The 14,836-nt window shown below is 35.8% G+C and overlaps 1 protein-coding gene across 1 annotated transcript in view; it reads left to right on the top strand.

Moving 5' to 3' along the window:
- The window catches only part of LOC128242668 (E3 ubiquitin-protein ligase znrf2-like), a 44,445-nt gene extending 35,058 nt beyond the window's left edge, over positions 1-9,387 (top strand). Inside the window, exon 4 of the mRNA XM_052959913.1 lies at positions 341-9,387. Within this exon, the coding sequence (XP_052815873.1) occupies positions 341-398 (58 nt within the window). The 3' untranslated portion in view covers positions 399-9,387. The remainder of the gene's footprint in view (positions 1-340) is intronic.
- The last annotated feature ends 5,449 nt before the right edge of the window (positions 9,388-14,836 follow it).

Here is a 14,836-nt window from a genome sequence, read left to right as displayed (position 1 = left end):
TAAAATTTATGATTAAGCAAAGTACTTCTCTGAAGCTCTGTTTCCCTACCATGATTCCTTATAAGTTTAAAGGACTGTGTGCCAATAATGTGTAATGTGCTCACTTTCTACCAGTGTACATTTCTTGTAGGACTTTAAATCCTCTCGCTTTTCATGGACTCCTGCAGTTGGAAAGCTATCGAAGCTTCAATATAGTCAACTATATTTTGTGCTGGGGTGAACGTTACCCTAAAATGGAACATTTCTTTTGGAGTATATACATAATACATATATATATTATAATTGAGAAACATGCTGGACATAAGAAACATGCTTTCAATGTTGTTTTGTTTCTTTTCAGGTGTATCGACAAGTGGTTTGAGAAGAACAGATCGTGCCCAGAGCATCCAAATGATTAGGATTGGGCTCTTCCTCAGGACCAGAAATAACTTGCAACCCACATCAAGGTCATGCATAGGACATCCAATCATCATCTGCCACTTGCTCATCAGGGATTGGTCAATGAAGTCATGTGACATGGTCATGTGATCATTGGGATTTCCAAATATTGGCATTGTTATGAAGCTGCATTATATCTGTGACTTTCTGGGTAAAGTGTGCATTTTTGTGCAGTAAAACACCATCTTCAGCCTAGATTCTAATAACAAATATGCATTCTTTGACATTTTGGCTGGATTTGGATTCTGCATTATGTGTGTATGAGAATCATGAAGAAGTCCCCTGAAAATGAAGGAGCAATTGAGAAGTGTGATGGACCCACAATTGAGCAACACTGTTTGGATAAACCAGCTCCTTTTTGCATTAAACATGAGCAGGACTCATAGACACATGGTAAACACCGTATTTATTGATGATGCCCACAAGATAATGAGGTTTTTGTGTTAGAAGCTTACACAGTATCAAATTCAATTTTACAACTGATGTTACAAAGAAACGGTCTGGAGAAACTGGAGAAGAAGTCTGAATATTTTGCTACCTATAGAGTATATTTTGACTAGAATTATATCTGTGAAATATTGACCACGGAAGCAATTAAAAATTCATGTGGACTGACACCGATAATCCATATTTCTTTTCAATTATTTGTGGTATATTTCTGTTGACATTTAAATTGTAACCACATCAATAATGGTCTGTCTTGTTTACTTTCTGAAGAATGCTAGTAAAAAGCAGAGCTGTTTCTTGTGTTTGAAATTATTGAAAAAGTTCTGTTGTATGTGATACGGTGTAGGTACCAATAAAAATAGTACTGTTAACTTTGAAAATGACAATAGTTTTCAGCAATTGTACATGTCTTACATACAAGACAATTGAAAATGAAATATTAGTTGAAAGGGGCGACTAACAATTTCCATGTGATACAGACACTTTCGTGCTGCTTGTGATAAATTCTCTTATGTACTGCGCAGTGATTTTGAAATGGCCCTCTCTCTCTAATTTATGGTGACATAAAGGTTGACAGCGTCACATCTTGATTCTTATGGAGTTAAATTTAAGTCTTGATTGTCAATTTGGAGTCTTTAATTAAATAACACAACATGAAATATTGTTGGGAATTTCTGTAAAAATATGTAGTTCCTATTATTTCCACTGATGGACTGACTTCATCAATACAGAGCAATGAAAATATAAGGGGCATGAAAACAAAATTATATTAATTATTAAGGTGGGGAAAAGTTTTCTAGACAAACAATGTAATGAAAAAACACTAACCTAATTTTTTTGTGGAGAACATTAAAATTTATTTTTGTGATATTTTTTTTTAAATTAAACATCAGTGAAATAGCTAAAATAATCACAAGTGAAAGATAGGGTCATTTTAAAGTTAACGCAGGTTCGCAGTTTTCTTTGTAGTTCATAGTCATGCATTGAAATCTAGCCTGTACATAGTAATGGCGATACTATATGCCTTGGTTTTTGTGGAGCATTATGAACCATGAATATGTTTGATGTTATCTGTTTGTTATACTAGGCCTAATGCTTTTCATGGCGGTCTTTATGACAATGGCGGATATTAATTTTTGCTGTCAGTTTAGATGCACAGCTACTGTCCATATGAAACGTTACTTAGTTCAACATGAAACACTCCATTCAGGAAGGAGAGTTAATTGTTTTTATGACTGTAAGAATTGGTTAACTGTACAGACAACATATTGAAGCATAAATGGTTTTAGTCTGATTTTAATACTGAAAAGCTGTAAATGGATACACAGATAAATGTAAACAAGTAAGCATTCTATAACAAGGGTGTGTTCTCTTACATAGGTACTATTATTATGTTCCGAACTATTCATATAATAAATTTTTGTCTGACGGCAATAATACTTCTTGTTAGTGGGCGTAATGCTATTTATACATTGTAAAAGTGTTAAAATGTGGATCGTAGAAATAGGAATGCATTAAAAATAATCATTATAACATCAGTGTATTTATTTCATGGCTATGTAATGGTGTCTAACATTGTTGAGATTTTTGCGCAACTGTTCGCTAATCTTCATTTAAAGCAGTTTTGTATCCATCGGATATCATTGAAATTTTATGGACAAAAACACTTTAACGTAATTACTACAATATGTTGATATATATGTAGCGTTTTAAAACGTGAAAGCTTTAATCAGATATCATGTATACTTTTTCTCCTGGAACATATTAACAAGATCATGCACATTAATGTAAGGAATGGATTGACTTTGAAAAGCATTTTGCTGATGGTGACAAATAACATTTATTATGCCCCCCTTCGAAGAAGAGGGGTATATTGCTTTGCACAGGCATGTCGGTATGTCGGTCGGTCGGTCGGTTGGTCCATCGGTAGACCAAAGCTTGTCCGAGTGATAACTCAACAATTCCTGGACGTATGGTCATCAAACTTCACATGAAGGTTGGGCCTGACCAGTAGATGACCCCTATTGATTTTGGGGGTCATCGGGTCAAAGGTCAAGGTCACAGTGACCTTTAATGGTAAAATAATTTTAAAGCTTGTCCGAGTGATAACTCAACAATGCCTGCACCCATGGCCCTCAAACTTGACATGGAGGTTGGGCCTGACCAGTAGATGACCCCTATTGTTTTTGGGGGTCATCAGGCCAAAGGTCAAGGTCACAGTGACCTTGAATGGTAAAAGGTTGTCCGAGTGATAACGTGACAATGCCTGCACCCATGGCCCTCAAACTTGACTTGGAGGTTGGGCCTGACCAGTAGCTGACCCCTATTGTTTTTTGGGCTCAATGGGTCAAAGGTCAAGGTCACAGTGACTTGAATGGTAAAAGGTTGTTCAAGTGATAACTCAATAATGCCTGCACCCATGGCCCTCAAACTTGACTTGGAGGTTGGGCCTGACCAGTAGATGATCCCTATTGTTTTTGGGGGTCATTGGGCCAAAGGTCAAGGTCACAGTGACCTTGAATAGTAAAAGGTTGTCCGATTGATAACTCAACAATGCCTGCACCCATGGCCCTCAAACTTGACTTGGAAAATTGGCCTGACCAGGAGATGGCCCCTATGGTTTTGGGGGTCATCTGGCCAAAAGTCAAAGGTCAAGGTCACAGTGACCTTGAACGAAAAAACTTGTCTTGTGATAACTTGACAATGCCTGCACCCATGGCCCTCAAACTTGACATTTAGGTTTCTTGTGACCAGCTGATGACTCTGGATTTTGAGTTCATAGAGTCAAAGGTCATGACGGTCATAACACACTTTATCCTCACACTTTAATGGTCATAATCTTAAAACAGCAACAAATCAGCTGTCATTTCGGTCCATGCATATTTCATTCAATTGTCCCTATAATCCTGACAACATGGCGCTCAGGGGGGGCATAATGTTTGACAAACATCTCTTGTTTACATATATTTGTGTGTTAGCTATGTGATACATAAGCCGCTGAGATTTGCCTTGTGTGATGAGTGATGATACATTGTATGATTGATTGACATGTTGGGGTGAAGCTTATACTTTAATTTTCTACAAAAAGTATGGTATTTCTCATTAAAACCCTTACCTGGTGTCAACAAAATACTTGGGGGCCCTATTTATTTAAGGATCTTAGGCTTGTCATATAACATATTAAATTTGTAGGACTGTCACAATAGGCAACAGGTTTTTTTCTATCCTAACTGGCTTAAATTCAGTTTTTACAGTTATATAGTAAAATACTCTAAACAAAATGAATATTTGACAGTCATAAGCATTTAATCCTATGAAGGCAGAAGTGTGCTGGGCATGCTGGCCTCCATGAGGGCAGAAGGGTGCTGGGCATGCTGGCCTCCATGAGGGCAGAAGGGTGCCAGGCATGCTGGCCTCCATGAGGGCAGAAAGCGGGCCGGGCATGCTGGCCTCCATGAGGGCAGAAAGGGGGCCAGGCATGCTGGCCACCATGAGGCCAGATGGGTGTCGGGCATGCTGGCATGCTGGCCTGCTGGCCTCCATGAAGGCAGAAGGCTGCCGGGCATGCTGGCCTCCATGAGAGCAGAAAGGGGGCCGGGCATGCTGGCCACCATGAGGGCAGAAGGGTGCCGGGCTTGCTGGCCTCCATGAGGGCAGAAGGGTGCCAGGCATGCTGGCCTCCATGAAAGCAGAAGGGTGCCGGGCATGCGGTCCTCCATAAGGGCAGAAGGGGGCCGGGCATGCTGGCCTCCATGAAGGCAGAAGGGTGCCGGGCATGCTGGCCTCCATGAGGGCAGAAAGGGGGCCGGGCATGCTGGCCTCCATGAGGGCAGAAGGGGGCCAGGCATGCTGGCCTCCATGAGGGCAGAAGGGTAACAGCTACCAAAAACAGACAGAGGAAAGCACTGTTCCATAACTCTAGCTGAAATCCTGCAGCCTAAGATAATATCACTTTGTGGCTATGATCATTTACGAAACAGGCCCCAAGTTCAGTGATAGGAAGGACAGACTGTGTTTTACTACCATATTTGGAAGGGGGTCAGGGCCTTTCTGATAGGGAACAAAAATGTCATTTTGATGAAAATTAGAAATTCCAATTTTGCCTAGAAATGAACAAGAATGCTTTAGAAAAGTCTGAAAAAATGAAACAATGTGATTGTTTGTTTCTTTTAGAATACACCAACTCCTCCATACAATAACAATTTTGGGGGTCCAATATTTTGTTGAAATAGTTTCAAAATAATAAAAAAAAAAACAGAAAATGGAAATTTGAATGTTACATTTTTTTGGGAAATTTGTTTAAGCTATTGGAAAGGGGCCAAACTTTGGCCAAGAATGGGTCAGAAATAATTCACCAGTCAGATTGACTTTATAAACTTACAACAGTATCATGAATTATAGCAATTGGGACTTAACGGACTGGACACCAAATGGTTCCAAAATCGTTAAATACAGTATTTCCTCGAAACAAAGCTAAAATTGTCAATACGTTCTAGTAAGAGGCCTATAATACATCATTTTACATAATTAAAATAATATTTTATCACTGTCTCAGCCGAGTTACCCCTAAATAAAAGCGCATAATGTGTGTATTTAGCATGTGAAAGTAATGTGATTAGTTCTGATACATATACCAATGCTATTCTTATTATATATTTTAATTGGGATCTACATGGTAGACAAACCCAGTTAGTTTTTTAATTGTAAAAATACGCAGAACTTCGAAAGATACATGTGTTGTAAGCAATGTGATACATCAGTTAATTAGATTCAATGCATTGTACACATCAATATCAATTTTATGTAAATTTTTGACAATTTCCTCTTTCTGGCAGTTGTATCAACTGGTGTCTAGTCCCTGCTGATTTTCCCTTTAACATGTTAGATTAATTTTGCCACTGTCTGTAATGATGTACACAAATCTTTCTTTTGAATTTGTACTTAAAATAATTGTATTTCTATTGAACCAGAGAAGGTATACTGTATTATAACTTTCAAAGTAAAAGTAGATCTCTATTACGATATGTACCGTAACCATACCAAAGGTCGTACACTACCTTAACAAAGGGAAGGAGCAGATTTGATATAATGTAGAGTTAACAAGATTTAGCCAATATTTTAATCTTCATAATAACAGTTGATATTGTTACATTGAGGAAATAGACAGATATATATTTTTTTCAGAATGCCATGTTTTAAATACCGTATATAACGAAGATACCATTTCAGTTGCTAAATGTTGTCAAATCTGTTTTTTCTTTATTAGTCTGATGCCATAATTATATAGTTAATAATTGAATGCAATACAATTAATACTGTCATACTTACAGAGATAATTTGAGTTTACTAATGAAATGTTATTCATAACATTTAGCTCATTCGGAACTCCTTGGCCATTTCCATCGAAAAACAACCTCAGATGTATGCTGATACATCAGTAGAAGTTGTTCGTAAAATTTTAGTTAATGGTATTATTTATAGAAGTGTTTAAACAGTATTTTGCATATATATATGGTTTAAAATGATTGCCAGTTAAGTGTATAATTAAATAAATAATAATAAAGACTTCCAAGAGTAGAGACATCGAGTTTAACTGCTAAATTGAAATTACTACGCAATTTACTAGTAGCGTAGTTAAATGTCAAGATTTCTGACAAAGCAAACTGTCCATATACATCCAAGGTTGTTTTCAATGGTAAATGGCCCAAGTGTTCCCAATGCATTCAGCTATAAGTTGATTTGAGTTTTTAGATGCTTTTATTGTCAATGCAATGCCAATATAATTTTATTCAACTGTCGTGTAATTTTGGACGGAAGATGAATGCCTGTTGTATGTGTATTGTTGATTGATATTTTGGTGTAATATTTTGGTGTATTTGATATGTTAAATGTAACCAACAGAGTGTCAAGATCGGAGCATTGTTGTGTGGTTTGGATGTATAGACTCAATCATCACAGCATTATTTTATGTTTCTTCTGTCTTAAATTTAAGTGAAATTATAAGTGAAACTGTCTCTTATAATTTTATTTCACCTTTTTTATACGAAACATTGCTTTTTTCATAACATTTTTTGTTATTCTGCAAATAAATTGATACACTTCAGAGATATGCAGTCAGGCAGCTGTCTGCAGTCTACAAATTCTTATGAAGCCAAAGAAATAGCTATTTTTGACTTTGTTTTAGTATTGTTAATTTTTTAAACAAGAAAAAACAGGTCAGAAAAATTACTATCATCGCTGATTTAAACCACTGTAAACACTTTTAGATGTTTTCATTACATTATCTCATAAATTTAGAGGAGAAAGTAAATAAAATGTGCAAATCTTAATTAAAGTTAAATTAACAACTTATTGAGAACATCTGTGCGGAATATAAGTGTTGAATGATAAGGCTAAGTGCATGAAGTTGATGGTTTTTGAGTTTCTTGAATTTATCTTATGAATTATGCATATTAAGACTGATGGTAACCATGCAATTGAATATAATTTACAAGAGCTGTTAAAACTGACTGCTGCATAAATGAGATGTTATAATAATATTCATTGAATATTTTTCTGAATTGAATAATAATGATGAAATCTGGAGGGATTTTTTGTTTGTGTTTTTTCAAGTAGATATAATCAATTGTCTGTATCTTGAATAAGGTGTTGATGCAAGTTGTTTTCATCGTTCAAGTCATTTTGTCTTTCATTTCCCACTCTGGTGATGTAGTTTTAGCAGTTTTGTTTAAGAGTAGATGCCGTATTCATTCTTATAAAAGTATACTGACATTGAATTTGATACTGTAAAATATAGCTAGAGTCTGAGTCAATCCTGACTTCCTAATTTATATCAATTTAGGTTATCATTTTATAACCAAGACAGTGTTGTTTTTCCACATTAAAGGGAATGATGGCTGGGCCCTTTGATAGGAAAAAATAGCGTCATATTGGCAAAAAGGGGTAAAATACTAACATGATTTATATAATGTTCAACTTGCTTACAAACCTTCTATTCAACTTACATATCTTCAAATTCATGTATAGCACTGTCTTGCTACATTTGCTAAATGTTCAGAGGTAAATGCTCCTTAAAAAATAATGGGCACTTTTTTTAACCCTGGTTAGGGGCAAAATATCTTTTCAGGATAGGAATGGGGCCGAATTTCAATCCCTGAAAAGGTCGAACACTTTGCTTCAATATCTTGATAATTTATGAAGAAGGATAAACATAAAGTGAGAGATCTATCACTTGGTCCTAAATGTCTTAAATGACAGCAATATTTATTTTATTTTTGTTTAATATTTGAATGTTTGGTGATTTTATAATCATAAATATGGCATTGCTGATTGATTGCGTGTCTGTGTTTCATCTCATTGTAAATAGATAACATCATGGTAACAATTCAATTATATTTCTTTCCAAATCATGGTCACTTGTCTCTAAATCTACAATTTCAAAAGTGGAATATTTCACAGAATAACCTTATATTCTGCCATTGAGTGTGAATGTATTGTTGTTATACCAGGAGTCAACTGTTGAGCATCAACTGTTGAGCGAGGTTTGTTATGATATTGATCTAAATAAGGACTTACTTTATACACAAGTCTTACAACTTAAATAGTATATATTCTTATGTCATGATGTGTTTATGTCATGATGTGTACATTCAACGTAATTAGATGATGTTTACTTTCTGCTATATGGGTCATGCATGATGAATCATGGCAAGTTTAAAATACATCATATTAGTCATGTCCTGAAATAGGTGAACAGTTCTATGTTTTACATATTTTTACATTAAATTTTGTTACAAAATAGTTTTTTTACAAAGGGAGGATACCCCCCCCCCCCCAATTTTCGTATCATTTTAGACAAGACTTATGGTCACTGTTCATTCTTATAACATCATACAGACGTTTAATACAATTTCATTATGTTTTGGTGCCAGTTTTAAAAAATGTTAAACAATTTCATGTAAGTGAGAATAAATATTTATCACATGAGATAACTGCATTCAGATAATACAGTTTGGAATCATTAGTTATGAAATGCTACAAAAGAACTTTGATTACGATAAAGTTTAAGTACACCCTGGTTGCCTACTTATCTAGATTTCAGGGCTAATCTTTTATTATCTAAATGGGGACAGGACTTTTTTTCATGAAAAAACACTACATAAGCTGACAAATACACCTTACATATTATTTTGGACTTAGAAGTTTCAAGTCCCATAGAAAAGTTAAATATTATTTAACACAAACTCATTATTTTGAATTGATTTTCTATTGCAAAACTATATTACTACTGTCATTGATTTTTGAATATGGTCAGTCTATAGACCAATGTAGTCTATTTTTGTCACAATTGTGTCCAGTATACATGTACTTATATGTATATTTGAAATGGTGAAGTTTTGCACTTGAATGCCTGAATAATATAGTGTATCATGAGACTGTCAATTCTATGATCTTGCTTCGTCACATTATATATTATGTTGAGTAAAGGCTATTTTGTCTGAACTGTCTTCTTTTCCTTATGACCTCACAGCCGTACCCATAAAGCTGCACTCTCACAGCTTTACCATTTTTATAGCTTTTTAATTTTTGGTCTTTATCTGCAAACCTATAATATAGGATTGCTGACAAAAAATCAGATCTCAGATTTTCATATTTCCGTTAAAAAAAATAATGTATTATGGCTTAAACCATTACTAATGGTTTAAGAAAAAATGCACAAAACATCAATTTTTGAACTTAAATATAAAAATCTGCGATCTATTATTTTTGTCAGTAATCTTATATAACTGGTTTCCATGGATTTTCACAAAAAAAAAAAAATGTCAAAATGTTCAATCTGTGAGAGTGCAGCTTTAAGGATGATTTGATCACACAAACCCAACTGTTGGCCAGCAATACAAGGGATCATCACAGCAGCTGATCATGTGGGCAGATGTTTGGGTTGTATTCAACAGGGTTTGGTTGGGTTATTTAAGTATACAGAATTTCTACTGGTAAACTTGGTATTTCATCTGGATGAATAATGTAATGCATGTCATTTGACAGGACATATGAAAACATCTTTGGCTGACTGTCCACCAGATTGTCTGCCCTCTAAGTTGAATATATATCTTTATTGAATGGCAAATAACTGTTGTCATGACACAAGACAGACACCGTTGACTATAACTTGAGCAATGTTTAGTCAATCATAACCAAACTGCATGTATGTAACATTAAATGTCTGTGGGAGTAAATTTCAGCACCCAACGGTATAAAACTGGTTAATTCTTTGGTAAGATCAAAGTAAGCCAAAATGTAAATTGTCAGGAGCCAACTGTATTACATTAGTCAAAATGTTTATTGATTGGTCAATATTATCAAATAATGACTGTTGCCCAACTAAAGTGCAACCCAAAGAAAATGTGGGATAAGTTATCAAGTTTAAAACAATTGGCCCCTAGTTGATATTTTCTCCCAATTATTTCCAGTCAAATTAATTAAATGTAGGAACTAGCCAAAAGATAACTAGCTGTGGACAACTTTATAAAGAATTATGCAACTCTTTGCTGATGTCTACAAGGATAAATTGAAGGGTTTGGTATTTAGCCAGATCAACTATGACCAGAATTAAGGCAATTGAATTGCGGAACTAGATGAGTCGCCACCCTGTCCATTCTCTGAATTAAATAATTTGTCCGATCTTTACCATAACGGGTTCAAGTCTTTGTGTGACAATATCTCAATGTGATCAATAACCATATTGCTATCAATTTTCCAGAATTATTGGCCCTTAATAAGTTGAGCTAATGAGCACCTAACCTGTATAAATATAACTTGACATTGTGTATATTATGGTACTTGGTAAGAAAAATGGTATCTTAACATACTGCCCTTTCCTTTACAAATGCTACCTTGATAAACTGCCCTTTCCTTAACAGAATTTACCTTGACATACTGCCCCATCATTAAGATATGTTAATTTGACATGCTGCCCTTACCTTTACAAAAAATATTACCTTGACATACTGCCTTTTCCTCTACAAATGTTACCTGACATACTGCCCTTTTCCTCTACAAATGTTACCTTGACATACTGCCATTTCCTCTACCAATGTTTCCTTGACATACTGCCATTTCCTCTACCAATGTTTCCTTGACATACTGCCATTTCCTCTACAAATGTTACCTTGACATACTGCCATTTCCTCTACCAATGTTTCCTTGACATACTGCCATTTCCTCTACAAATGTTACCTTGACATACTGCCATTTCTTCTACAAATGTTACCTTGACATACTGCCATTTCCTCTACCAATGTTTCCTTGACAAACTGCCCTTTTCCTCTACAAATGTTTCCTTGTCAAATTGCCCTTTTCCTCTACAAATGTTTCCTTGACAAACTGCCCTTTTCCTCTACAAATGTTACCTTGAAATACTGCCATTTCCTCTACAAATGTTTCCTTGACATACTGCCATTTTCTCTACAAATGTTACCTTGACATACTGCGCTTTCCTCTACATATGTTACCTTGACAAACTGCCCTTTTCCTCTACTAATGTTTCCTTGACAAACTGCCATTTCCTCTACAAATGTTTCCTTGACATACTGCCCTTTTCCTCTACAAATGTTACCTTGACATACTGCCATTTCCTCTACAAATGTTACCTTGACATACTGCCCTTTTCCTCTACAAATGTTTCCTTGACATACTGCCATTTCCTCTACAAATGTTTCCTTGACATACTGCCATTTCCTCTACAAATGTTACCTTGACATACTGCCCTTTTCCTCTACAAATGTTACCTTGACATACTGCCCTTTCCTCTACAAATGTTACCTTGACAAACTGCCCTTTTCCTCTACAAATGTTACCTTGACATACTGCCATTTCCTCTACAAATGTTACCTTGACATACTGCCCTTTTCCTCTACAAATGTTACCTTGACATACTGCCATTTCCTCTACAAAAGTTTCCTTGACAAACTGCCATTTCCTCTACAAATGTTACCTTGACATACTGCCCTTTTCCTCTACAAATGTTACCTTGACATACTGCGCTTTCCTCTACAAATGTTACCTTGACATACTGCCCTTTTCCTCTACAAATGTTATCTTGACATACTGCCTTTTCCTCTACAAATGTTACCTTGACATACTGCCCTTTTCCTCTACAAATGTTACCTTGACATTCTGCCCTTTTCCTCTACAAATGTTACCTTGACATACTGCCCTTTCCTTAACAAATGTTACCTTGACATACTGCCCTTTTCCTCTACAAATGTTACCTTGACATACTGCCTTTTTCCTCTACAAATGTTACCTTGACATACTGCCTTTTCCTCTACAAATGTTACCTTGACATACTGCCCTTTTCCTCTACAAATGTTTCCTTGACATACTGCCCTTTCCTCTACAAATGTTACCTTGACAAACTGCCCTTTTCCTCTACAAATGTTACCTTGACATACTGCCATTTCCTCTACAAATGTTACCTTGACATACTGCCCTTTTCCTCTACAAATGTTACCTTGACATACTGCCATTTCCTCTACAAAAGTTTCCTTGACAAACTGCCATTTCCTCTACAAATGTTACCTTGACATACTGCCCTTTTCCTCTACAAATGTTACCTTGACATACTGCGCTTTCCTCTACAAATGTTACCTTGACATACTGCCCTTTTCCTCTACAAATGTTATCTTGACATACTGCCTTTTCCTCTACAAATGTTACCTTGACATACTGCCCTTTTCCTCTACAAATGTTACCTTGACATTCTGCCCTTTTCCTCTACAAATGTTACCTTGACATACTGCCCTTTCCTTAACAAATGTTACCTTGACATACTGCCCTTTTCCTCTACAAATGTTACCTTGACATACTGCCTTTTTCCTCTACAAATGTTACCTTGACATACTGCCTTTTCCTCTACAAATGTTACCTTAACATACTGCCCTTTCCTCTACAAATGTTACCTTGACATACTGCCCTTTCCTTAACAAATATTACCTTAACATACTGCCCTTTTCCTCTACAAATGTTACCTTGACATACTGCCTTTTCCTCTACAAATGTTACCTTAACATACTGCTCTTTCCTCTACAAATGTTACCTTGACATACTGCCCTTTCCTCTACAAATGTTACCTTGACATACTGCCCTTTCCTCTACAAATGTTACCTTGACATACTGCCCTTTCCTCTACAAATGTTACCTTGACATTCTGCCCTTTCCTCTACAAATGTTACATTGACAAACTGCCCTTTCCTTAACAAATATTACCTTGACATACTGCCCTATCCTCTACAAATGTTACCTTGAAATACTGCGCTTTCCTCTACAAATGTTACCTTGACATACTGCGCTTTCCTCTACAAATGTTACCTTGACATATTGCCCTTTTCCTCTACAAATGTTACCTTGGCATACTGCCCTTTCCTTAACAAATATTACCTTGACATACTGCCCTATCATTTACTAATGTCAACCTTGACATACTGCTCTTCCCTTTACAAATATTACCTTGACATACTGCCTTTACAAATATTACCTTGACATATTGCCTTTACAAATATTACCTTGAACTTCTGCCCTATCCTTCACAAATGTTAACTTGAAATACTGTCCTTAGCTTTACAAATATAACTTGACATTCTGCCCTAACCTTTTAAAGTGTTACATTGATAAACTGCCCTACCATAAACAAATGTAACCTTGACATACTACCCTTTCCTTAGCAAATATTACCTTGACATACTGCCCTTTCGTCTACAAATATAACCTTGACATATTGCCTTACCCTAAACAATTGTAACCTTGACATGCTGCCCTTTCCTTAGCAAAGACCACCTTGACATACTGCCCTTATCTTTAAGATGTATAACCTAGGCATACTGCACAATCCTTTACAAATGTAACCTTGACATACTTTCCTTAATTTGGCAAATATCTCCTTGATACACTTCCCTTAATTTGGCAAATATTACCTTGACATACTTCCCTTAATTTGGCAAATATTACCTTGACATACTGCCCTTTCGTTGACAAATATTACCTTGACATATTGCTCTACCCTATACAAATGTAACCTTGACATGCTGCCCTTTCCTTAGCAAAGACCACCTTGACTTGCTGCCCTTATCTTTAAGATGTTTAACCTAGGCATACTGCACAATCCTTTACAAATGTAACCTTGACATACTTTCCTTAATTTGGCAAATATCACCTTGATATACTTCCCTTAATTTGGCAAATATTACCTTGACATACTTCCCTTAATTTGGCAAATATTAACTTGACATACTTCCCTTTCGTTGACAAATATTACCTTGACATATTGCTCTACCCTATACAAATGTAACCTTGGCATACTGCCCTTTCCTTAGCAAAGACCACCTTGACATACTGCCCTTATCTTTAAAAACCCTTTAAATTTTGCCCTGACATTCTGCCCTACCACATTCAAATGTATCCATTGTCATCCATTGACATACTACCTTTCCCTTTACAAATGTTACCTTGACATACTGCTCTTATCTTTAAAAATACAACTTTGACATACTGCTCAACCCTTTACAAATGTAAACTTGACATACTGCCCTATCCTTTACAAGTGTTACCTTGACATACTGCCCTTTCCTTTGCAAATATCACCTTGACATACTGCTCATTTTTACAAATTTAACCTTGACATACTGCCCTTTTCTTTACAAAAGCAACCTTGATATACTGCGCTACTTTTTACAAATTTAGCCTTGCCATACTGCCATATCCTTTCCAAATATTACCTTGACATATTGTCCTTACTTGACATATTGTCCTTACCTTTACAAATGTTTCATTGACCTATTGTCCTTACCTTTACATATGCTACATTGACATTCTGCTACATCCTTTGCAAATACGATATTGGCATACTACCCTATCCTTAACAAGTGTTACATTGACATACTGCCCTTTCCTTTAC

Source organism: Mya arenaria, chromosome 8 (genome assembly GCF_026914265.1).
Source record: "Mya arenaria isolate MELC-2E11 chromosome 8, ASM2691426v1".
Lineage (NCBI taxonomy): Eukaryota > Metazoa > Mollusca > Bivalvia > Myida > Myidae > Mya > Mya arenaria.
This window is presented reverse-complemented; position numbering and strand designations above follow the sequence as displayed.